The sequence below is a fragment of the Xiphophorus maculatus genome, chromosome 19, assembly GCF_002775205.1.
Source record: "Xiphophorus maculatus strain JP 163 A chromosome 19, X_maculatus-5.0-male, whole genome shotgun sequence".
Classification (NCBI taxonomy): Eukaryota; Metazoa; Chordata; class Actinopteri; order Cyprinodontiformes; family Poeciliidae; genus Xiphophorus; species Xiphophorus maculatus.
The window spans coordinates 15,806,565-15,830,804 of record NC_036461.1 but is presented as its reverse complement, the minus strand read 5'-3'; the positions used below and the strand labels follow the sequence as shown (position 1 = coordinate 15,830,804).

The 24,240-nt window shown below is 41.2% G+C and overlaps 1 protein-coding gene across 8 annotated transcripts in view; it reads right to left on the bottom strand.

The window, feature by feature from the left end:
• The window catches only part of meis2 (Meis homeobox 2), a 93,197-nt gene that overhangs the window by 46,342 nt on the left and 22,615 nt on the right, over positions 1-24,240 (bottom strand). For 7 of the 8 annotated variants that reach the window (XM_005798315.2, XM_005798317.3, XM_005798316.2 and 4 more), the window contains exon 8: positions 10,131-10,276. In XM_005798315.2, coding sequence (XP_005798372.1) covers positions 10,131-10,276 — 146 coding nt within the window. The remainder of the gene's footprint in view (positions 1-10,130; positions 10,277-24,240) is intronic. The other variant, XM_023352648.1, reaches the window with a different exon arrangement.

Sequence of the window (24,240 nt, the reverse complement as noted above, 5' to 3'; positions counted from 1 at the left end):
CCGGGGGGACGGACATGAAACACACCTGTGTCACGTGTTGCCGAGACACGGCCAGACGGGGAGGGACAGACACAGGGGAAGATGGAGGCGGATGGTTTAAAACAAAAGCTGAAGAATCGAGACAGGAGAGAACAGGTGGCGGCAGGGATTGTAAGAGCAAACAGGACACTTATAAGAGGATGAATCCAAGGGTACAGTATAATGTAGAGCAAGCTAAGGTGAAGGTGTTAGTGGTGTTTGCTGTTGTCAGAAGAAAACAAAGCATTGGACCATAAGAGGATTGAGCCGCCTAACTTGCTGCCTTGGGGTTGCCAAGATTGGTGCCTATATGGAAATTGATGCCTGTCAGCCTTTCTATGACTCAACTCTGACAACATGTATGCATCTGTGTAGCTGTGTGCATGCTGTGCTATGACAAATGAGTAGCGCTTAATTTGTGAATGATTATGCAGGCTGCGGGTGCCCTAAACCCCTTTGAACTTGTAATTGCCCCTGGTTTCAGTAATGAACATTAAGGAAGATTCAAAAATGTGTAGCTAATTAAACACTTGCTCCCACCCACATTTTTTCTTCTCTCCTGCATTTCTTCATCTTCATGCTACATGAGAGAGAAGAAGAGGAGGAGCAGGAGTTGGAGGAGGATGAGAAAGAAGGAGGAGGTTCTGCATTGGGAGGCATGCACTGCTGTTGTCGCTCTCTTTATCTAAATAATTGTACAAGCTGGTTTATGGGCTTTAGAGAGGTGCTTTGTGTGTCAGCTGCAGCAGCCCAGGGGACATTGGGGATCTAGCTTTCCCCACAATCAATATTCAGAGATTCACATCTGGAGCCAAGACCTGCTTTGCTCAGATTTGAATTTATATATTTATTTTCCATCTTTATTTGATTCTTGATTGGTTGTCCTCTTCCTTTATCCATTTGTGTGTTATTATCAGTGAATAGAAAACCTATTTTTCCTTTAGAGGCTTACTGGTCTATCAAGCATGCTCATTTTATATGGCTTAGAATGGTGCAAGGCAGAATGTGGTTTGAGAAAAACCAAGAAGTCGCTAACATTTCTAATTGTAAAAAGACACTAAAACACATGGTTATGTATTATTTTTTCATTTTGTCACTTTACAATCAGAAACTACATTGCATGTTTAATGATTATGATGTGGTGAACAGTCACAAGGCACACTGTAATAATGAAGTGGAAAGGCAATGGCTGATATTTTTCAAAATCTTTAAAAAAACAAAATCTTAAAAGTGCATTGGGCATATAGAAAAGTATATCTCTACTGATTATTCTCTGAAAAATAAATTAGGATTAGTCATATTGAATTTCAAGCGTATGTAAACATCAGTTTTCAAAAATTGCCAAATTACCAAAGTTCCAGGTGTATAACTGGACTTTGATTATGGCATCCTAGCACATTCCCATTCTGTTTACAAAATAGGTGGCCTATGGATGCCTTTGATTTGCACTTGATTTTATTTAAGAATATCATAGTAAAGGTAAATTATTTTAAATACTTCCCATAGTTTTAAGATTTTTATTTATAAACCATTTTGAAAATCATGCATCAGTTTCCTTCCATTTAATAACTCTGTGCTACTTTGTGTGAATCTATTATATATAAATTCCCCCTAAAAAGTGGTTCTAAGGTTGCAAAATGATAAGATTTTCAAGAAATGCAGAATAATTTTTTTTCCAATGCACTACTTGTATTGCTGACAAAAATGCTCGAGTATTCTGGATAAATGTCTGTTTTTCAATGAGAGTCCTGGTAGAGGGCAAGAGGCAGCTAAAGGAACAACAAATTGGCCTGCTCAGTCTCAGTGTTTGATGTGGACTGGTCTCTTACCTTAAAAAAACAGTCCATATGTTCAAAGGGAAAAAGAGAAAAAATATATCAATGGGGAAAATTGAAAGGTGAGGAAGTGTTGGGGAGAGGAGGGCGAGAACAAGAGACATGGCTCCCATTTATAAGGATCCTACTGTGCAGGAATCCCACTGCCTGCCTATGGACTGAGTGCTGAGTAAAACAAAAGCATGCATTTGAGAAAAATCAGGAAAAAAAAGGGGAGAGAAAATTGCACACAATAGCAGAAGAGGGATTTGGTGGAGTTATAAGGTCCCATGACAAACCAGACAGTGAAACACATAGCCTGTTTTTGATTTTGTCTCTGCGCCTGTATCCTTCAACCTTTTGTCTCTCTTTGCCTCCCTCCCCAGTTTAGCCCGGTTTGCTGTTTCCATGTCGGCTGCTCCTTTTCCCTTTTGCATTTTCCTTCTCTTGGTGTGAGATGAATATCAAAGTGGTGCTGAGGCTGCTTGGAAGCCTGCAGCAGAATCTCATTGGCCTCCATTGTACCCTGCAAAAAGCAACAGCAACAGCCACCGCTGGAACAGCTCCTGCCACTGCCCCACAATCTGTCATGGGAGCAATGAGACTAGTCCTTAGGGGAGAAACCTAGAATAGGTTTGAGGTAATTTAAGGGAACTGACTCCAAGATGTGAAACCCAAATCCTCTTCTATGTTTTGCTATGAGTAAGATAACCCACAAAAGTTTAAAAGGGGAAAGCAACACAGAATCAAAAACCACCTTGTGATACATGCATACTATGTTGTCAAAGAATAGCATGTGAGGCCCCTTACTACAGTCACATTCCATCTTATTTCTCATAGAATCAGCTCAGATATGATGGACAGACTTGAAATATAAATATTAATATCCTTTGAACTTTTTCATAGATCCAAGTTTAACCTTTTGGCATGCAAAAAATACCATTGAAAAATGAACATTGCACATAACCCTGAAAATACAATCGCCTCTATGACACATGAAACAATGCTGAATATTGACTAAGGGAGGGAGATAAAATCAAATGCAAATGACATTATTGAGAGTGTTAGTCAAAAATGGAAAATTGTGTATAATTTTTCTTTCACTACCAATGATGTGTGAGTCCCTCAAAATACCTTTAAAAGTATTCTTGTAAGGTAAAATGTACCAAAGTTCCAGATGTATAAACACTTGTGCAAGGCGGTATCACTGTTAAGTTGTAGTGTGCTGACTAAAGAATGAACTAACAGCACTAACGGCAGGGAAATGATCCCAAACTGGGGTTTGGAGCAGAGTACGTCTTTAAAAAAAAAAAAGACTTGTTAGCTTAACGCATGTGTGTTCTTAAGAGTCTCTGTTCTGAGCAGTGAGTTTATAAATCTGACTGCCTTCAGCAGGCCATGCTCCGTTTGTTGTCTGCTGTGGTCAGGGCATGTGCAGTCACCTCTGCAGGGGTAAGTCAAACTCATGCTGTGCTTCTGCTCTTCAATGAGGTCAATCCCACTCCAACCACATCATTTAAAGGCATGCATATTGCATCACAATTCAGGAAGCACTTTGAGTAATATCCTGATTTTCTGCATTGTTGTCATACTAGACAATTGCAAAGGGGTATTTTATTTTCCTTTTTGCAAACACTGTGGTTTTCCACATGGGTTAATCACCTCCTTGCAGTGGGAATATGTCGTAAACAGTCCCTGAACGAAAACACTCATCTCTGCTACTTCATTAAACAACCTGCATTAAGATGCAAACAGCAGGAATGAAAATTAACAGGCAGGGGTGGAAATGAGAGGAAACATGAGAAGATGGGCATGTGCCCCTGCATTTACACACACAAAACAGCAAGGTGCTAATTTTCCTTAAGTAAACCTATGAGAATAAAAATAAACAAAAAAAAGGAAAACCAAAAAAAGTAATAAAAGGGAAGCGTGTAAGCACTTTCTCACACTAATTGTGTGCAGAATGCAATGTTAATGCGGTGTGCTTTACATGCGAGTGGATTCCATGTGGGGTGAGTTGGCTTTGAAGTGGAGCTGTGACAGATCTGGATTAGGGGGCAAAGTGTAAAGGTCTGATGTCAAAGCAAGAAATGAATTAGAGTTTATTGCGTTCAAATACAGTATTAAATCTCTGAAAAAACAGCAATAGATGCCAAAAGCACACTGTAAATGGTAATAGAACTACAATGCACTAATGGACTCCAGATTTATTTGCCCGTTTACTAATACAAATTCCACATTTCATAGCTTCACCTTGCCTTCCTTTCTTTTCCTGCTTTCATATTGTGACCATAAACAATCCAATTTGTACATATACATTTAAACTTTTGTATATGTCTTTGTCTCCCCATGTAATTTCATTAAATTGTATCTGAAAACTTTTTTATTTTCATCAAATTGTATGTTATCTAAAAACTCTGTATTAAACTCTATTATAATTGAGTCCAAGTCTAACCCAAGTTTTGTCAGTTCTTGCTTATAAAATATGCCAGATTAGAATTCCTAACCAAAGCATAATTATTCTTAACATTTATTAAAGCACCATAGCAACTTTCCTTTACAACAGCTCATAAGTACAACTTTAAAAATAAATAAATTTATTGTTTACCAAATGCGCCCCTTACAGATGTACATTGTCAAAAAGCAGGAACAAAGTTACCAAAATTGCAATGAAGCAAAACAGCGAAGGGGCAGAATGAGTAGTCGATTTGCAGCAGCAACAAACTTGATTCAGCTCATTTCAGGTGTGCCTTAGAAAGACAAAGCGATCAAACATCTGCAGACAGAGAAGTTCTCATCTAAAATCAAGAGTTTTTCCACTGTTGTGTTTACAGTTGAGATACTCTGTCTTTGTCGGTCTATCACTGTTATGCTAGCCTGACAGGAGACGAACAGATGGCAGATAGAGGCGGGTTGTATCTCTGTTTTCCAGGATTGCTGAGCAGCCAACATGAGAACACAGTGACCAGACAATAGCTGTGCACCAAACCCTAACTTCCTCAATGGTCTCCTCCACTCTCATTAGCAGTGACTTTCAATGACTTCAGAGCTAAACATCACCAAGCAATGTCAAATTGTCTCTAACATCTGTTTTGCAAACACTCACAAGGCACCCACAAAAGGCATGTGATGACTCTTTTTTCCTACATCTTCCACTGTTAGTCACACATTTGGATAGTGGCGGTGAACCAAAACAGTTGCTTGGGTTGCTACGGGTGATTGGAGAACTGACTTTTGGGCTCCTGAGGCAAACAAGCACATGACAGATTAGTGTGTGGGCCTCCTCCAGGCTTCCACCTCTCTGACCCTTAGGAGCCCCCTCTTTACCCCCTCCCCATGCTCGCTCTTATCCCTAAACCCACTCCCTGCCTCTCCTTTGTCTCCAAACTCTCTTCATCCAAACTCAAAACAACCTAAGGAGGTGGAAAAGCAAACTGAATCTCAATCACAGACGTAAAGGCTAGAGTAAGTTCTTTTCTAAGCTGATGGCTTTAAAGAGTAATGTCATTTCAACAAAAATATACAAATAGATGTAATTACACAAGATTAGAAGAAAAAATAGAAATGTATTTACATAAAAAATAGAATGTTCCATCATGTGTATTCAAAAGAAGAACAAATATAAAACAAACAGCTTTTGGCAGCTGAAGAAAAATAGAGTTGGGTACTTCAAACTATTTGCAGATGTGTGTCTCCACCAGTTAGGGACTGCTCGTACTGGAACAACCCACAAGGATTAGTAGGACTAGAGGAGCTTAAACGAAAAAAAAATGTGAGGACACAACAGGACTGAATGTTTAGTCTGCACAAACAACATACTCTTTCTCATTTTTTTTAGGGGATGGACTTGCACCCTTGTTTATCATATGGAGCAAACATCCGTTACCAGGGTTTGGCCTCGCCTGTGCCCATGTCTTGTGAATGACCCTTGCCGACTCTTTTATGTGTGCCTATAAAGGGTGGCAGTGAGAGCAGCTCCCACAGGAGGGCTCGACCTGACGATGACACCCTGTTGTCATGGAGACTATTGCTATGTTGGGCTTGGGTTGTTAGTGTGTATGTGAGAGGGAGGGGGGCACTGTCAGTAGTGTATCTAATGATGTTTGCAGCACAATGAACTCAACTCCTCAAAGGTCCTCACTTTTGTGATCAAATGTATTTGATTAAGGTAAGGGTTTGGGATTTGTTTTGTTGCACTGGCATTTTGAGCTCTGCAGAGTTTGCAACTTTATCATGGCTACTTTTATTTCATAAGCTCAGTAAAAACATAGTTCAAGAGGCAGTTCCCTTCAAATAGTCACACTTATGACATACAAAGAAGTACACTAAAATGATACTGAATCCCACCTTAAATGTTATCATCTGTGCATTTAGTTCTACTTCGCAGCCCAAAGACACTCTGAGTTACCAAAGGATATATCACTTCCCTTTCAAGGAGCCCAAGGGACCAATACACCTGGCTTAGCAGCTTAACAGCAATTCCCCAAACACCCGGGCCAAAGGGTGGCTCGGCACAGAACCTGAGACGCTTGATGTTTGAGAAGACTACGAACTTACTTATCTGACTGACCACTCTTCCTCTGTTGCACAGTCCTTCTCAACTTCACTACACTACAGGGAAACTTTCAAGGGGTTTTAACTTCTCTCGTACCCCTATACTTTCATACATCTTTGAGGGTTTCCATGAGTCAAAAAGTCTGGAGTAGAGCTCAGATTGGCTTCTTTGTGTCAGAGTGCTTCCTGTTTTCATTGCGGGTCCGACCTTTGTCTTTACTGGGGTGAGTAAAGGCTAGCGGAGGGTGAGTGGGAAGGAAAGGCCAAGGGCGCCATGGGGCTAATTGTAAATATTGGAGTTTACTTTAGCCTAAGCATCACTTTATTAAATCTCTTACTCTTTCATCCTTTTTTCCAACTTACTGTACACCCATCCAGTGCCCTCTTGGCTCACGCTCTTGCAGTGGAGCAAAACATTTTACCCCTACCAGTGAAGTTTACCTTACTGATAACATAATCTCCCTGTAGTATTGAAAAGCTTATTCCAACAGTCTGGGATTTCCCTTCCCCTAATGTGGCTGGAAGACATCCAGAAACTCATGGAGAGGAAGAAAGGGAGAAGGGGGTGTGGCATTAGAGAGGCTGAGCAAGAAGCAGAATACAAGAAGAAAGAAGAGAGACGGTCTGACCCTCTTCTACCAGTCAAAGCCCACCGATCCGGCCAACTGTTGGTCAATTACATGTGGAGCATTTAAGGTTGCCAGCTTTCTTGCTCCCAAAAGCATGTCCATGTGGCCCCAATATAAAAGAGGTCAGGAATACCATAGCTTCTCTATAGAGTCTGTTCATGTTTTGAGGAATCAATATGGTGTAAAACCTGTACTTTCCTCGCAGCTGGATTGCTGGCACTGTAAGACTGATGGTAAACATGAGCTACAATGTGTTTGTCTCTCAAATTTGACTGTCATGATCAAAACAATCTTGTGATCTCTCCCGATAGAGAGAGAGAGTGTGTGAGGTCAGAGCAAAGCTTTGGATGGAGAGTGGGAGGGCAGAGGGAGAGGGCAATTTTGTTATACTGAATCTAAAAGCCAACAGTTGTTACTATTGGCCCGTGTTGTTTTTTTGTGTGTTAAGGGGGGTCCTGTCCTTTTGAGCCTTTCAGAAGATGTGACAATGGCTGGATGTTGAGAACATATGTAGGGAGACCCCTGTGGCTCATGGAAGAGGAGCTTCATGCTGGCCCCCTCAGTTTGAAAAATACAAGGCCGCTCCTTTCACTCCTCACCCCTCAGTTAATGAATGCGTGAATGGCAGAATGCCGCTATAGGCCATTCAGGGGCCAAAGTCCCCAAGAATTCACCCTTGGACAAACGCATCCAGCTATTGCAAATACATTTGCTTAACAAATTAAAAGAAAGGAGAATGGTTAATGAGTGTGTGTGCGTGTATTGGGGTGTGGGGGTGAGAGTTTATGGGTGGGAGAAATGGATGGTGATGGTGAGAAGAGAAGGGGGATAATTCAATTAGTCCTCTTCCTTGGCATAGAAATGAAAGCAGGTTAAAAGGGAGGGATTATTATTTGTACAAGACTAGCTCAGGCTTTGCACAAAAGAAACAAATAAAGATTGGAGAACATCCACAAGCAAGGAAATGTTATAATGGGGCGCGGAGCAGCAAAAGAGAGTCTTGAAAGCTTTGCTTGGTCTGAATTAAACAGGTCTCTGAAAGATGTTTCTTTCTCTGTGCTTTGCCCCAACCAATCCTAACCATCTTTTTTTATTTTAAACACAATTAACAGAAATCTGTCGATTGTTCTTCACAAGGGTTCTTTTGTAAAAGGAAACTGTAAAAGAAAATCAGAATCTTTCAGATGTTTTCATGCATTTTGTGCATCCATAAAGCATATTTCTTCGATCATGAAGTTAAGAATAAATACCAACAGCAGAAAGAGTCGCTCTCAAAAAATTTTTACGTTTAGCCTCAGTACTGCCTTCAGTGTGTGAATGAAGCCTGATCAGTGCAGCTCGGTGAGAAGCTCTCCCGTCAGGGAGCCACGGCGCTGTGAACAGCTGTGAAGTCATTTTGATAATGATGAGAATAATAAGCGTGCAGACTGGCGTGGTGGAGCCGCTAAGGCCTGCAAGGCTCAGGGCTTTGCTGTTGCAGCTTCACTGCTCCTGAATAGATAAAAGTGATTAAAGCACTCCTGATTATCCCTGACCAATATGTAATGGATTTACAGCCCTTTCAATTAGGCTGTATTTGCTGGCCGCTTATTACTTGGGCTTTTGGTTAGGTAATCAGGGTAGAGGGGGCTTTCAGCTGGGAGTGGGCACTTTGGTAAAGGGGTAGGGGGCTCTACACTTTGCACAGGGGGCACCTGACCCTCTTTATTGCATGGGTGATATGTGAGACCCCCAGCTCTTTACTAAGACTTCCTTACTTTTCCCATCCCCCCTTCCCTCCCCACGACTGATCTACATTGTCACTCCTACTCTCTGCAGCCGAGAGTTACAAGCTAAGGCAGCTTTTGTGTCTCACCACAGCCCCCTCCCTCTGAAATCTGACCCGTGTAGCAAAATCAATACAGCCTGATGTTCTGATAATGTCCTGACATTAGCAAGGGTGAGAGGACATGTAGACCACCCCTTTTAATAAGGCGCACACAGATAAGCAGAAACTTAGTCAATGCTAGACTATCGGTTTTATCAAATTATATTTGAAGTTTGAAACTCTAAATCCAGATGGAGCAAAACTGGTTTCTTTAATAAGGTGAGGACTTTTAAATTATTTAAATAGAGGAAATTAATTAGAATTGTACCAATTCAATCAGATTAAAAAATTTCCAACTCAACTGAATTTTAGTTTTCTCTTATTATTGAGATTTTGTCGTTGAAATAACTCAGCACCCCCAGTCACAGTTCTACACAAGCACCACCTATATTTTTCTGCCAAGATCTCCCAGACAAACAACACAAACAGTGGAATCCTGTATCCATGCTTTCATGAAAGTTCACACAGCATCTTAGCAGAAATAGTGCCACCAAATTTCTCTGTAGCCCATCTGCTTCAATGGTTGGTGCATTGTCCATCCAAAGATGGTATTCTCAGTGAATATTTCCTCTTTTTCAAACCATTCCCCAAAAATGTATGTGTGAAAATCCTTTCTGACCAGCCCATATCACAACAGGAACCCTGCCATGTTCAAAATCCCTAAACACTAATTTCTTCTTTTAAGCTAATGTTTAATTTGAACTTTAGTAAATTGTCTAAAGATTCCTATAAAATGTCCAGATTCATTCTCACATAAAGCTTGCTGAGTGGCTATTTGTATTAACAAGCAACAGATGCGGTGTAGCCAGTTATGTGTTATTGCTGAGTGCACATATGAATTCAGTTTTGAAGCCAAATGTATTATATTGTTTGCTTTTTTTTTGGTTTATTGTTTGTGGTGGTAAACTACGACATTTATAATGTTAGGTTAAAAAATCTATAATATCAGGGCGGTATTACTGGAGAAGGTGCCTGATAGGAGATGGAAGGTGCCCAAATGAAACTCTGTTCAGGACCGCATACAAACTTGGCTGGCTCTTATGTCAGGCATTGCAGAACTGAGCTACGTAAACAGTCCAGAGTGATGAGATTGACCTGGTCAGTGTGGCCCTCTGACAGGAAGCTGAAATCAACCTTTCACTTGCTCAAACAGCAGCTACCGATGACCAATATGTGCATGTGTTATTTCCTAGGACATGTTTCTGCAAAGGTTGTTATGAGACAAATGTAGCTCTAAGAAAGGCTTACCGTAAGGTGCTGGAACAGCCACGCCCTCATGATGTTTGTGGCCACTTTGGGGAAAATGCCACGCTTTTTCTGCCTCTTCTTATCCTTGTCTGGATCATCGTCGTCTCCTGTGCCAGGCGATGCAACGCTGTTGTCTAAGCCATCTCCTGGGCAGAAACCAAACCCGGGGTTAAATAACATCTCAAACCACATCACAGGATGAAACACAGAAAAAAATACAGCCAAAGCTGAGTTTAAGGTTTATGATGGATGGATAAACAGACAAATACCACAGATTGGAATTCAAAACTGGTGCACTTAGTCTGAAAGATTTGGTGCAAGCAAAGCTAGTGTTGGGTTGTGAAGGTAAGGCGGTATAGGGGGATTAGGATGGCCTTAGATGAAGGCCTGCATGGAGGCTGCAGGGTTTACATAGAGCTGCTCCATACCCCAGAGCACGAGACAGGGGAATAAGGGTTAATGGCTCAAATGTTATGGTTGGGCACTGAAACGTTGTGTTCTTCATCCCACTTCTCTAGTAGGAAGGGGAAATAAAAAGAAATGAACAAGGAGCTTTCAAATACAGTGGAGAGTAGGACTCATGTCATTAATTCAATTAAATTTGCATGCTTGACTTAACACAGAGCATTTTTTCCCATCCTTTGAAGAGAGCCAAAGGGGACAGAATGGAGTTATGCAGACATGTACAGTAAAAAAAAAAAAGGATTCATGAATTTACAACATCCAGTTGATCTGCGTGAGCACTGATTTGTGATTTGAGGGGGTTCGTTGTTGCAGTTCGTTGTTGCACATAATGGACTCGTCCTATTCTCCCCACCCTCCCCACCCCAAAACTCCCCCCTCTTTCCCTCCAATCTAGCCATAAGATTAGCATGACAGGCCAGTGACGGCTATGCCTGCATTAATGTCCATCAGCGTTTGATTTTTTGGCAAAAACATGGACACACGCTTCCTTCAAACTGAAGTTTCCATCTTTGTCCCTTGGCTTTTTTCTTGTTCCTCTGCCCTGGCATTAATTGTGCATTAGCAAAAATGATTTACTTTTAACAGTCATGGTTATTTTTTCTTGCCCCCGGGCACGAATGCCTTGAAAGCCTTCCTTGAGGGCATCTAAATTATGTATCTGAAAAACTCCTCCACTAAGGAAGCGAAGGACCCTGACATTCTCAAAATTCAGACGCACATGTCCTCCTGTTTTTGGCGAGGCATCAATCACAGCCACCTATACAAGCCTTAATCTCACATAAATATTTCAGCTAATAACATTAAAAAGGGGGAAAAGAAAAAGGATCCGACTGGTGGTGTAATCAAATGCAAAATAAATGAAGAACACAAGGCCAGCAGGGGCCTGCACTTCTTAAAAACTTTTTTGTCTTTCTTTATGTTTTTCCCAACTTCTTCTACTTCTCAGTCAGTGCTGTGTTTTTCTTTGCACATCATTGGCTTAGAGCCACAAGGAACAGATAAACAAAGAAGTGCCGACGACAAGCTAAAGAAGCAACCACCCTCCTGAAGGACATATGGGAATGGGGACACAGACGAGGGGTGTTGTAATTGTAGAATGGGCATTCATTAGCTGCAAATGCCATAAATCCCAGGCTAAGTACGAATCCTTGTTCAGGAAAGCCTAAAACAATAAACGTTGGTCCCTACCCTGACTGTGAGAGGCTTCCTGAGAAATGCGACCCAGACGGAAGCTGAGTCCAACTCCCCCAGTTTGCTCCGAAACTTACAATAAAAACACAACCAGTGAGCTGTGAATTTTAACCACCCCGCCTTTGTTTCTTTGCTTTTGAGCTTCGCTGAATAATGTTTATGCTCCGTTCGGTGTTTGTTTGTATGGCACCAGGTTTTGTGTTGATTTTTGAGCTACTCTCCAAATCCCTCTCCCGCTGTGAGCAGTCAGGCTCATCCAATAGAGCCGCACAGTGGCCAAAAGGCTGGCAGATTAATTTTATTGACGTTTCCATTTTCACTGCAATGTGATAGCCTTCCCTCTGGCCAGGGCCAGTGCGACCCGTGCGTATTTACAGACTGACCTGTCACTTCATTACCCAGCATGCTTGCTGCCTCCTGCTCTAGCCCACGAGGATGAAACCAGACTCTCCCTGCGTTTCTGCCCCTCTGTCTTACACTGATATTGGCGTGTGTCTACAGATCCGACTTCTACAGCAGCAAGTCTGTGTACAACTTCAATAGCTGTCTTTGAATCTGTTTATGCACCAACATTTTACTTCATCGCAAGAATAAAGAAGAACAAAGTGTGGACAGAAAATAAAAAAAGAGAAAGAAACAAAGGAAAAATGAAAAAGGAGAAGCAGGAAGAATAAAGGAGGAGTAGAAATAGAATAAAGAAGATCCAACTTGCTCAACCTCATTACATCTGAAGGAGAGCTGGTGCTTTGCATCCACCCCCACTCCTTTCTTATGAGCGAGAGAAGGAACGCTGCAGGGCAAATTGTCCCAAACGCTAATGGCTTCTGACTGTTCCCTGGCAACTCTGCCATTCTAACCTGCGTGGATGTGCACTCTGAGAAAAAAAATTGGGTAAGGGAAAAAAAAGTACAGGGCAGAGCAGAGGGAAGCGTCCCATCATCTGGCCATGTGACACAGATGGGGGTTGGCTATTAGGAGGCAGTCGAAAGGCCTAAGGGAGCCGAGGTGCTGGAGTGTAGCCCCAGGCACTTTTGGAAAAGCAGCGCCCTTGGAGACGAAAAAAAAAAAAAGATAGCAGCACACCCCCACCCACCCACTTTCCCCTCTTTTCTTTCTTCCCCTCAACCTTTTCTCCTTCCTCCTTCTCCCTCACTCCATCAAGATCTTGACTTAAAGTGTTTGCAATGAAAGTTTCTTTGCATATTTTCATACGCGCAGGGACTGCGAAAGTGTAATCAGGCAAACACGGAAGACAATGACCGGACGCAATGAGGGTAAGAGAGAATGAATAAGCACACTGGCAAACAAACAAGCCCAAGTCCAAGAGCACATTATACGCTCACATACATTCCCTCTCTCATCACCAGTGGGCGGTTATTAAAAATGCATTCAGATATATCTCCTTGTGAGTAAATTGGTCTCAGGGCTGAGCTCATTATCGGGCTGAGAAAGGACTGTAAACACATTGCATCTCTGCTTATCTAATGTTGGTACGTTCGAGGTCCCTTTAGGAAATGTTGTGCAAAAAAATGAGCAGAGTACAAAGTGTCCCATGGTCTTTGCTGAGACTATACGGGGGACTTCAGGGAGGCTGTAATGACACTAGAGCCGATGTTTCATGTTCAGGAGGTAACGTCCCACTGGGGAAGCCACCATGGTTAGGTTAACCATAGAAATACTGTGCATATGACCGCAAGTAAGAAATATTACCACCCATGAAAACCACACTTAAACTTAGCTATGGTTAGCAGTGAAGAAACTGGAGGTTCATTGGGGAGCTGGCTGATGAATTTACAATTAACCTGGCTGGAAATTTCTTCCTGTCAATGAACGAGTCACTTGCTCCCAAACAATTTTGGGTGCAGAAGTTGGTAATGAGGGAAGAAAACAAAAAGTCAGGCATTTCAGTATCAGTGAGGTCTTCTGAAAATGAAGTCAGAGGGAGCAAAGAGCCGACAATAAGCTCTATCTTCTACAGGGAGCACAGCAAATAATAGAAAGCGTCAAACTTTTCAGCAAAGCTGATGAACTTCATCTTTCTGAAGAGTCCAACTCTATCTGACATAGAACACCTGCAGGATTTTGTAAATCTCACTTAAAATAAAACTCTATTTGCTCCACAGGAATACCTGTTTAGCTGCAGAGCTGAGTAAGAGTGGCTCCTCTCGCGCACACAGATTGTGAGTCCAGTGTACAGAATTATTGATTGTTGTGATAGAAAAGCTTCTGAAGAGTCATTATTAATTAGAATAAATAATGAACAATGTAACAGTCTGTCACAACAATAAATAACAAATGTTATTTATTCTGGAGGTTCTGATAGAAAAATCTATATTGATATGTGGTGCACAACTTTATATTGCGTAGTGAAAAAAAAGGCTAAATCAGTAAGGTATTGTGTGTCTCATAAAGCAGTCAATGACCTGTACTGTATTTTCTTTTATTTTGGTTCTATTTTTACAGATGCCTCTGTCACATAATCTGTAGGATTTTATTGTACTTATAGACTTTAGTGGTGCATAAAGGGACAGCCCCCCTTCTTGTGAGAAATAACTGTTTGATTTTTATGAAAGCTCGATTTTCGAAATATCCAGAAAGCATAAAATTGCATCTTGTTGTTCTTTCACAGATCTGAGTTTTACAAAGTTGTTAGTTTGAAGTTGTAAAACCTGCTCGATAGATATTGTTTATGTTTTTTATGTTATGCTTAAAAATCTTATTGCTTCAATGTAGTGAAGCAAAAGTGTACAAGCAACGGCTTACTAAAGCTGCTGCTAAAGTTACCAATTACAAAACCTCTTCAACCATGACCCTTGTCAGACCAGACTAGTCAGGCATGTTCAGCCAATCAAGAAGAGAAAATTCACAAAGATAGCTAGAGTAAAGCACGAGTAGATGGAGAAGCAGAGGCTATAAGAGCTATTTTGAATTCTCTACCTTAGCACAGTATTCTGACCCGTCCCTCCACCCTCCTATTACACCACCTCCATCCCTGCAGGCTTGGCCGTGGAGAATGAGGAGAAAAGAAGAAGGGGGATTTAGAGCCTCCCTTTTCCCTCTTTTTCTCTTCAACTTTTCAGCCAACATAAGCGGCGTTTAGCACATTCAGTCCCCCCAAATGGCAACGAATGAGGGAAGCAGTGGGGGCTTCTCTTTTGTCCGTCTGGTTACCCCTTTTATTTACTCTGGATTTACGGAGGGGTCTTTGCCGACTCTGGGACCACATGCTTTTGACACATGCACAATCTCCTTCCCGTACACACATGCACAAATGCGAAGAGGCTCTTTTCACCCTGGTGGAACAGCTAGCCCTCTGTTGCTCCATGGTGACTGAGGATTACCATCCTTCTTGCTACAACCACATGCTAGCAATATGCTTCGTGCTCATGCAAAAAGACCCTAATCCCTTTACTGATAAAACATACTTGACCATCCGTTTTTTTTTTGTTTTTTGTTTTTTTATTATTTTAATTTAAGTAAGCCATCAGGACATTTTTGTTTCTCTGTGTGAACACACCATATGGTGTGCAGCACTCGCTCAGATCCATACAGTAGATGAGGGCTCTAAACGGAACAGTCTCAGTGTGCACGGCACCACTGCAGCCTGCGTTTTACGCTGATTATTTCCTGATCTGTGCTTAAACAAGCAGCAGCCCCCTTTGCACTGGACCATAAAACAACAGCTTAGTAAACAGCAAGCATGCTGACAAATTGGTGGCGCTCAGGCCGGAGTCATTAACAGCCTTAAAACCTGTCAGAGCAATTACAACAAACTCTCTCCTTCAGCAAGTCCGCCCGCCAAACTCAGATGTTGCTGCCCGCCCCTCGTCTGCCACCCCCTTTACCACCAGGACACATGGCTGAAGGTGAAAGAGAAACATAACCCTCCTCTCTACATTTTTTTCTATATCTCCAAAAGTATCCCAGAGAAATAAAGACAAGCGTCTATGTGAAACACAGCTGTACCTGAATCCCGAGGACTGAAACTCAGAGATTCATCTCGCATGAGAGGTAATGTCGGGTTGTCTTCCCCCACCCCTCCCAAAAAAAAAGCACATCATTAAGTGTACCCTTAAATGAAGTGGAATAAGAGCTTTTAATTAGATGTTGTTTTCTGTGTGTGGGGAAGTGAGGCAGTCAAGCAGTAAGAAAGGCGTGGAGAGAAGGACGAAGTGAAATGTGTGTGTTGGCGTGTGGGTGTGTGTGTGTGTAGGGGTGCTCATCAGCTCTTGTACAGTGCCTCCCTTCTCTGCCCCTTTCTCTAAGCCCTCTAAACCTGCCATCGGCCAGATATCTCTATGTCATCCCTGGAATGTTGGAGATAACTATCGCCTCTACACCAATACGAGGCCTCTCTCTTCTCACAGGCGCAGCGCTGACCCCACTGTGCACATCCCTGCCATGGAGGGTGAGGTAGAAGAATTGCAGGCAGGGGAGGTGGGGGGGAACAGAGGGTAGGATGAAGGGTGTAGAGTTGGAGGTAAAACATGTTTTTAACAACCAGTTAGGCTATTTTACCTTATAACCCAAAATATGGGCTGGAGTGAAGCCACCCTCCTCTTTCAGCTTCTCCCCTGGAGCCAAAGAGGAGTATTGGGTCCAGAAGTAAGAGGGAGGCAGGGGGGGAAGTTTAGAATTTTTTTTACCAGGGTCATTGACTGTGCCTCTCTTAATCTTTTTTATATGCTCAAACTCTGCCAAGAGCCTAAAATATCCCTCCAATTAACCTATAATAACAACATAATAATTTTCTAGCTTTGTTTGTGTTTCTGTGGATCCATGTTTTCTACAACTTTCCTGCAGTTCTTTGAATATGTGAAACACATAAAAGCATCTCTACCACTTTTGCACATTGTCAAATCTTTTGCCAAATTTTCTTTGCAAAACAAAACAAGCTCAATATCTTTGGATAAAGAGCACTGATTATTTAAAAGTCTTCCCAAAGATTCTCATTTAGATTTAGGGCCAGACTTTGAGACATAGTAGGTCTTCGAGATGCTGTTTGCAGACTAATATTCTCTAAACCAATACAGAACAGCAGCATCAACACTGAGACTAAATTGCACAAAGTGTAGTGACTAATTAGATGACTTTTGGTTTTTATTTTTGAGTATTAGAGTAAAGGGGTGTGACAAATTCAACTCCACGCCTTTGCTTTTTATTTCTACAAACTTTATTACACAAATGTGGATATGTAGTATATTAATAACATATCTAGGAAGGGGACTTGCCATCCATTAGGAGATTTATTTGAGAAGCAAAATAGTTGGAAGGAGAAGAGCTGGAATAAAGATGTATAAAAGAAAAGAGGCAGTCTGTCGCAGATGTCAGGACCCAATTTGCATGAATGGCAAAGGGCTAAATTGCAGGGGTTGGGGGAGCTACTATCCAACCCCTAACTCTGCTTTTTTTTGGGAGGGGGACTAAAAGGGAGTTTTGATGCCCATGACTGCCCCTCACTCAGAAGACAGGGATCAGTGGCTAATGAAGGGCTTTGGATCTCCACCAGACATTTCACACTTTCTGCCTCCCTGACAACTCCACCCTTCTCTCTCTAATCTCTAAACACAGCGGCAGAAGCTGCTGCTGCTGCTCCGTCCTTACATTTGAAATCAAACTGAGCTAATTTCTTTTCTATAAATTCACAAACCTGCACGTATAAAATTGCAAACCAAGACTTTCTGTGTCTTTTTAAAATAGCACAATAAAGACTTTTCACAGTGTGGTAACCAGCATTTCGGCCTGACTTACTCTATAATTTATAATTGTTACAACAGAAAAATAAAAAAAGACAGAGTTTGGAATACCAAAAGAAGTATATATAAGTCAGAGAGTTGATGCTACGTTAAATATTAAAGAATAGATATTTCCCTAAAGTAATTTGGTCTCTGTTGAATTGAAACAAGTGTGATTATTAGTAAAACAAGCTGTTTCCAAACTTGTGTTTTTTACTAACTAGCTCTGGCTCAGAGAAAATTGACAAGTTGCTCAGCTTTGGAATGATAATGTTCTGAAAAATGGGAATCAAGAAATGAGATGGCACAAAAGAAAACAAAGAAATTTGCCGAGGCATCATACAGATCTGTCTGTTAGTGAAAAATGCTCTGAAATGTCAACTGTAGTGATGCTCTACCTTCACTTACGGGCAAAAACTTGCACCTCACTCATAAAATAATGAGTAGAGATTCATTAATACTCCTGACAGACACAAGATGGACAAGGTACTGAGTTAAAATGAAACCAAATATAATTTTTATGCAAACGTCTGGGACAGGGACAATAAATCTGATCAATGGAGTAATACACTATGTCATCCTGCAGGAAAAAGCTAGTAGCTCTGATTTTGTGATTCAGAAAAGCAACTACTGTTTATGGTGTTGTATGATCTGAAAAGTCATGATTTTCTGACTTCACTGGCAATTAAGGAATAAAAAATACATGTTTCTTTTATAAAGAGAGCAAAAAACGAATTAAGTCAGACTTCTGATGGACTTGTGACAGACAGTACCATTAAAAACAAAATTAGCAGGTATGCTAGACGTCTACACATAAAACTTTGTGGCTGAAAGAGCAAATGAAATAAAAGGTTTATAAATCAACAAGTCAACCATCAGATTGTAGCCTCTGCTCAGCAGCCCTCTCATCAGCCAAATGCCATAGGTTTTTTTTTTTCCCTCCCCGCTCTTTTTTTTTTCCACACAAATGTCCTGGAGGCAGGGAACAAAGCGAGCAGAACTGATTACTGCACTGTTGCTCCGCTCCGCCAGTCTAAACTCTGTTTGGCTTCCTAATGAGCTCACTAAAAACCCAATTCATCACCCATAACCCCTTCTCAACCTGCCTTGAAATCCTCCATTATGGAAAGTCAAGGACAGTCGGTTTACAGGCTTTGGGCTGGGGTCAGGGGCTGCGAAGGGTGCATGGCAGTGGCTGTGACAACAGTTCAGCCAAGGTTACTTTGACACAAGGCATACTCATGTGCCATGTGAAGAAACGTGCTTATTCATTTAAGTCAGTCAACTTGTATCCTAAAAATCTATTGATGTTGGTATTCTCTTGCAAAGGATTTACACCCCTTTAGCATTCTATGTTTTTTTTTTTTACAACCACAACCTTCAAAGTGTTTTGGGGGGATTTATGTAATAAAACACAAAGTAGACCATAAATGTGAAATAATAGACTCCGGAAACACTGAATCAGTAATTTGTATTATTAGTTTGGATATCTAGAGACTTAAATTAGTGTCTATTTTATTTTGTAAAATTTTGTAAAATAAAATAGACCTGCGTGGACTATTGCTTAGGGTTTCTGCAATGCAAGATGTGAACCTACCTAGTCTCAATTCTTGTGCAAGCTCTTCACAATTCTATCATTAATACCATCTTTCCATAATCTCATCAACCATAGCAAGACTTCTAGATCCTATTAAATAAAGCACCTCATAGGATGATGCCACCATTGAGTTTCACCATAGCGTAATGGCAGTGTTGGTCATTTGTCACAGTGTTTTGCATGCAGGCTAAATAGTTAAACTCAACAGAGCACCTTACTACTCTTGTTTGCTGCATCCCCTACCTGGCTTGTTTGTGCAAACTGCTATGGAGTTTTTTTTTTATAGTGATATACTTTCTCAAGGTCCTGCTTGGCATCAATATTCTTGAATTCTTTACTCAAGAATGCCGAGCTGATCAGAAAGAGTTAGTCTAAGTTCCCCTATCTTTTATGTCCTTGACTCATTTTGCAAAACCAGCAGTGTCCCAGTCTGAGCGGAGGAATGTCCGGTTTGATGATTGCAGCAGCGGGAATGTCCCCGAACAAGTCAGCTTTCACACCAGAGATTTCAGATTTAATACCCTTTCGTCCCTTTCCTGCAAAGACAGGAATGTGGAGGGAATGTAGGAGGGTGGGGAGCAAGTCCTTCAGAGCTAAAAAAAAGAGATGCGTAATGCAGGCAGAGCATGGAAGGTGTATCGTCAACAGTAAAGAAGGTGGAAAAAGAGCTCAGAATCCAAAGTCTGTTGGTTGGAGGGAGGGGTCAGAAACCGAGAGAAGGAGGAGGAGGACAACATAGGGTTGGAGTAAACTCCCACTGTTCCTCATTACACGGAGCTGAAATGATCCTCCTGACACCCGGGCTGTAACCAAGAGATTACAGAATTGATGAATCCTTGGTTTAAAATGCAGCTGTTTTATTCTGCTTTAGTAATTAATTCTTTTTCCAATAATGTATTGATTAAGCGTAGCCCCTGATAAAGTTCAAACTGAGAGAGATCCCTCCAGGGGCTTTGGGTTGGCCCGCTCCAGAGAGTCAATGAAAACTTCCTCCCTTCACCTGCATCTATCTCTCTCTGTCAGTGCAGTTTACCCTCATAAATTAGTCAGATCAGTGAGGAGCTGCTACTGTCTGCACTCTTGCTGATATATTTCCCTGTTATTTTGAAGCAATCATGTCCACACAAATGCAGATGTGCTTTCTGACAAGTCCATCACACACACAACTCGGGGAAAACATTAAAAGAACGAGACAAAAGGAGAGGAGTTCAAATGCATTCATTTACCTAAACAGTTTTTCCTTTGCTCTCCTTGTTCTTATCCTGAGCCTAGGAGGGAATTACGGCATGCAGAACGAGAGCATCTCATTTCACAAAACTACTCTTTCATTCTTTTTACCACTGTATTTTTCCTAACAGTTGTGAATAACAGCCTGATCAACAGAGGGTAGAGTACATATCTCCTGGGAGCCAACTAGCAGAGAAATCAGATCCAGCTTTATATGAGAGTCTGCTGCTCACGTCTTGTCAAGACCCCTCACCTACAGGCTTCTTTACAAGTCTATAACCGGGGACCACTGTCCTCCACAGGGCCTTGACATAAATTCACTCATTCTTATAGGAAGCAGAAGCATTTGTTTCAGCTCCATGATGCAACATCCGTATGGAAACAACCATGCAAGGAAATATAGTTCCATTTCCTAACAACGGTAGCAAATGGGATTTTCTCTCAATATAAACTAAAATGGACTACTCTGACACATCATTAATACGTAGTGACAAATAACCGGTGACCCAATGAAGAGGAAGGAGTCAGTTAAAAGCCTTTTTCAATATTAAAACCTAATGAAAAAGTGAATGAATTATGAAGGTAGAAGGGAAAAAATATAATTAGAAGGTGGAAGTAGAGCTTAATACGTTTACTCGGGACTATTTCCTTTCGTTAATGGGACAGCAGCAAGCAAAGAGGCAGTTTTCACCAGGCCAGTATTGACTGTCTGCCCTGCTCCGTAAGGTAAATCCAGCAGGTCATTTCATTAAGGCCCAATTCCATGGCACTAATTTTGATCTGAGGCGCTCGACAGCTGCTGGCATGTAGAAATTGCAATCAGTGGGATCGGATGAGTAGGAGCCGATTGCTCCCACAGAAAGTACTAAATGTCATAGATATATATCTAAAGATGTGCATATTTTTTGACAACCCCGATTAAAGGTGCAAAAAATATTACAATAAAAAAATCTATTACCGCAGCAAAATAATCTTACATTGAAAAAAACAAGAATCCGATCTTTAGTTTCCGAAATAAATTCAGTTAGGAAATAAATCACATATTGAGAATGAAAGCATGTTTTTATTTATTCTTATGTTGAACAGACTTTATAGTAACTTCTAATTAATAATTCAGAAGTTTATGTAGAAGAGCAACAATTCAAACTTTTTAAAGCAACTCAAAGCTTAATAAATAAAGCTGGATGATACCTAATAAAAAATAAAGCAAAGGATGAATCTGGAAAATGTCATGAAGTATCTGTGGTTAGATTGCATGACATCACGAACTCTTTAAACTACCAGGAGATTTTAATGTAAAGATCTGTTGGAGTTTACCAGTTAACTGGAAATGGCTCGTCATAGGGTGGTTTAGGATAACAAGGATCCAAAACATGCAGCCAGATCAACACAGAAATGGTTCTCTGGACTCAAAACCAACCATTTTCCAAGACTCAGTCTCCAGACCCAAAATTCTGTAGAAAATCTGTCAGGTAAGTTTAAGAGAAGAAAGCATTAGAGAGAACCAAGTACTCTGGAGATGATTTGTGAAATGAGAAATAAGATTTTTCTTTCTTTCTCTTTTTTTATGTAAGCTTTTTGAAACATGATTGTGGAAGAAAATGTGCTGTTCAATTGAAAAAATTGGTTCTACAGCATAGTAACAGCAGTATTACCTATAGTGACCTATTGTTAGTGTGATTTTAATTGAGTGGACAAAGAAGAAGATCATCATTAAATGTAGTAAACTAAAAAGATTTTCTGCATTGCAATACATATTCTAGCAATTTAGTGCAACTTATTGTTTGCTTTTCATTTAGAACCTCCCTTCTCCTCCCTGCTGCTTTTTTTCTTCATTCCTTTTATTTCAGATTTTTTCATAACAGCCTTTGCTATCGACTTTTCAATTTTCCCCCTCACATTCACCCCTCCCGGACCAGCGTCGGTGCCGACAATCCTGCATTGGTACCCAGCTCCACAATACCCCCAAGCCCACTCTCCGAGACGCTCGCTGGGGAGCCCTGAGAGCCGGGCCTGCCCTAGAGCTTCCCGCAGCCCACCGCTTACTCCCTACGAGACCAAAATCAAAGAGAGAGGGCCTTAAACTCTAACCACGGGTATAATGAGGGTGCTCCAAAGAACAATAAGCATATACTCCAAAGGAAAATGAAGAGTAGGACTACAAAAGAAGGGAAAAGATAAGTATAGGAATTTTGGCCCAACAGTGTTTTTCAGAAGGGAACAACAACAGAGAGCAGATAAGAAAAAATAATTAATAAGCTAGCGGGTGCATTGCTATGCAAGTGAGGGCAAGGGGCCACAGCCAGTAGCGATGGTAGCCGGGGCCACGTATCTCCCCAACCACATGTCTGAATGCAGAACAACGAGGGGATCTGCCACATGCCCCTGGAGCTGAAGGGAGCCAAAAGGAGCACGACTAATTTCTGCACAACAATGGGCCTGGATGAGCGCCCACACAATGGCAGGTGCTTTGAATAGCAGCAGGGCCCTTGCAGCGGGGATCTTCTCCTCTCTTCACTCCGAGGTGCTCGGGTCTGGCTTGCGTAACCTCTCATTTTCAACCAGGCTTCCTTTTTGACTCATAAAGGCTGAAAACGATCTCATGGGAGGCTGGAGGAGAGCGAGGCAGCCAAGCCTGCAAGGCAAAACTCACAGCAAGTCCAGCTATGCTGTTGCTGACATTACTTCCAATTTTTCCCCATCACCCATAAACCTGAACACCTTGCCTTGTTATTACTCTACATTTTCAAACCTTTTTACGTATTTTCCATCTACTCACTCGGTGGAGTTCTTGGGTTTGTTGTGCAGCTGCTCGGACTGTCCTGTAAGCCGCGGTGTAGTGGTAAAGGCTGTTTTCCCCCCACCTTAAGAACATTCTTTCTGGGGTCATGAGGTCAGGCTTCGCAGATGTCTCCTGCAGACACTCGGTTGTCTAAGGACTGCATCCCTGGGAGTAAGTATTTGTACTAAGCAACAGAGCTATTCCCCCATCACTTTAGAAAATGTTAAATGTTTTTTTTTCTTTATTTTTGTCTCGGTTTTTCTTTGCTCATTGTTTTATTCCTGAATGAAGCAATAGAGTGAGTGTAGTTTTTCCAAGGTGGAGATTTGTACACAGAGATAATGAAAGAAAGCACTGGTTATCACAAGATAGTAGTGTGTTTTTCTGTCTGCTCTCATTTCTTTAAGCACTAGCTGTCTCCATAAGTTTCCTCCAATTGTTTAAACGGGGCCTTAGTCATCAGGCAGAGGGAAAGATGCTTTTAAAGGTCTTTCTCTTATTTAGTGTGCACTGTTGCCAAGAGAGAAAAATGAAAGCATGTAGTAACTGTCCCGTCAAATAAAAAAAAGAACCTTTGAGTAAGCAAGATCGAAGCCAAACAGAGTGACCCTACATGAACGGAGGGGAAATATTTGAACTGGAGTCATGGTTCTCAAAGGGTGGTACAGCTACAGCTAGTGGTACTTGGAATGCCTTTTGTGGTACACAGAGAAAAGCCTGACATCAACCAAATTTACAAGGTGAATAGATAAAATATGGAGGTAATATGTCCAAAATCTAGATTTTTTTATATTAATGTTACAGAAGACCATCAATGAATGTCAGTGATTTTCAAAATATGGTAGATTGCAATAATTGGATACTGAAGTGTTCGATAATGATGATGTGTATGTGCTTTTGTTCTTAGCACAGTGTGTGTATGTGCAGCAACAGGTGTTGAACCCAAAAGACTAAAACAGAAAATTACAAATAGTTCATAATCAATGTTTTTATTCTTATTGCAAAAAAAAAAAACTTAAAATATTATAATTAAATGAATGTTGCCAATGTCTAGTGGGAACAACTTTGCCATGTTGTAGCTGCAAGTCAGGAAGTCAGAAAGATTTGCTGATT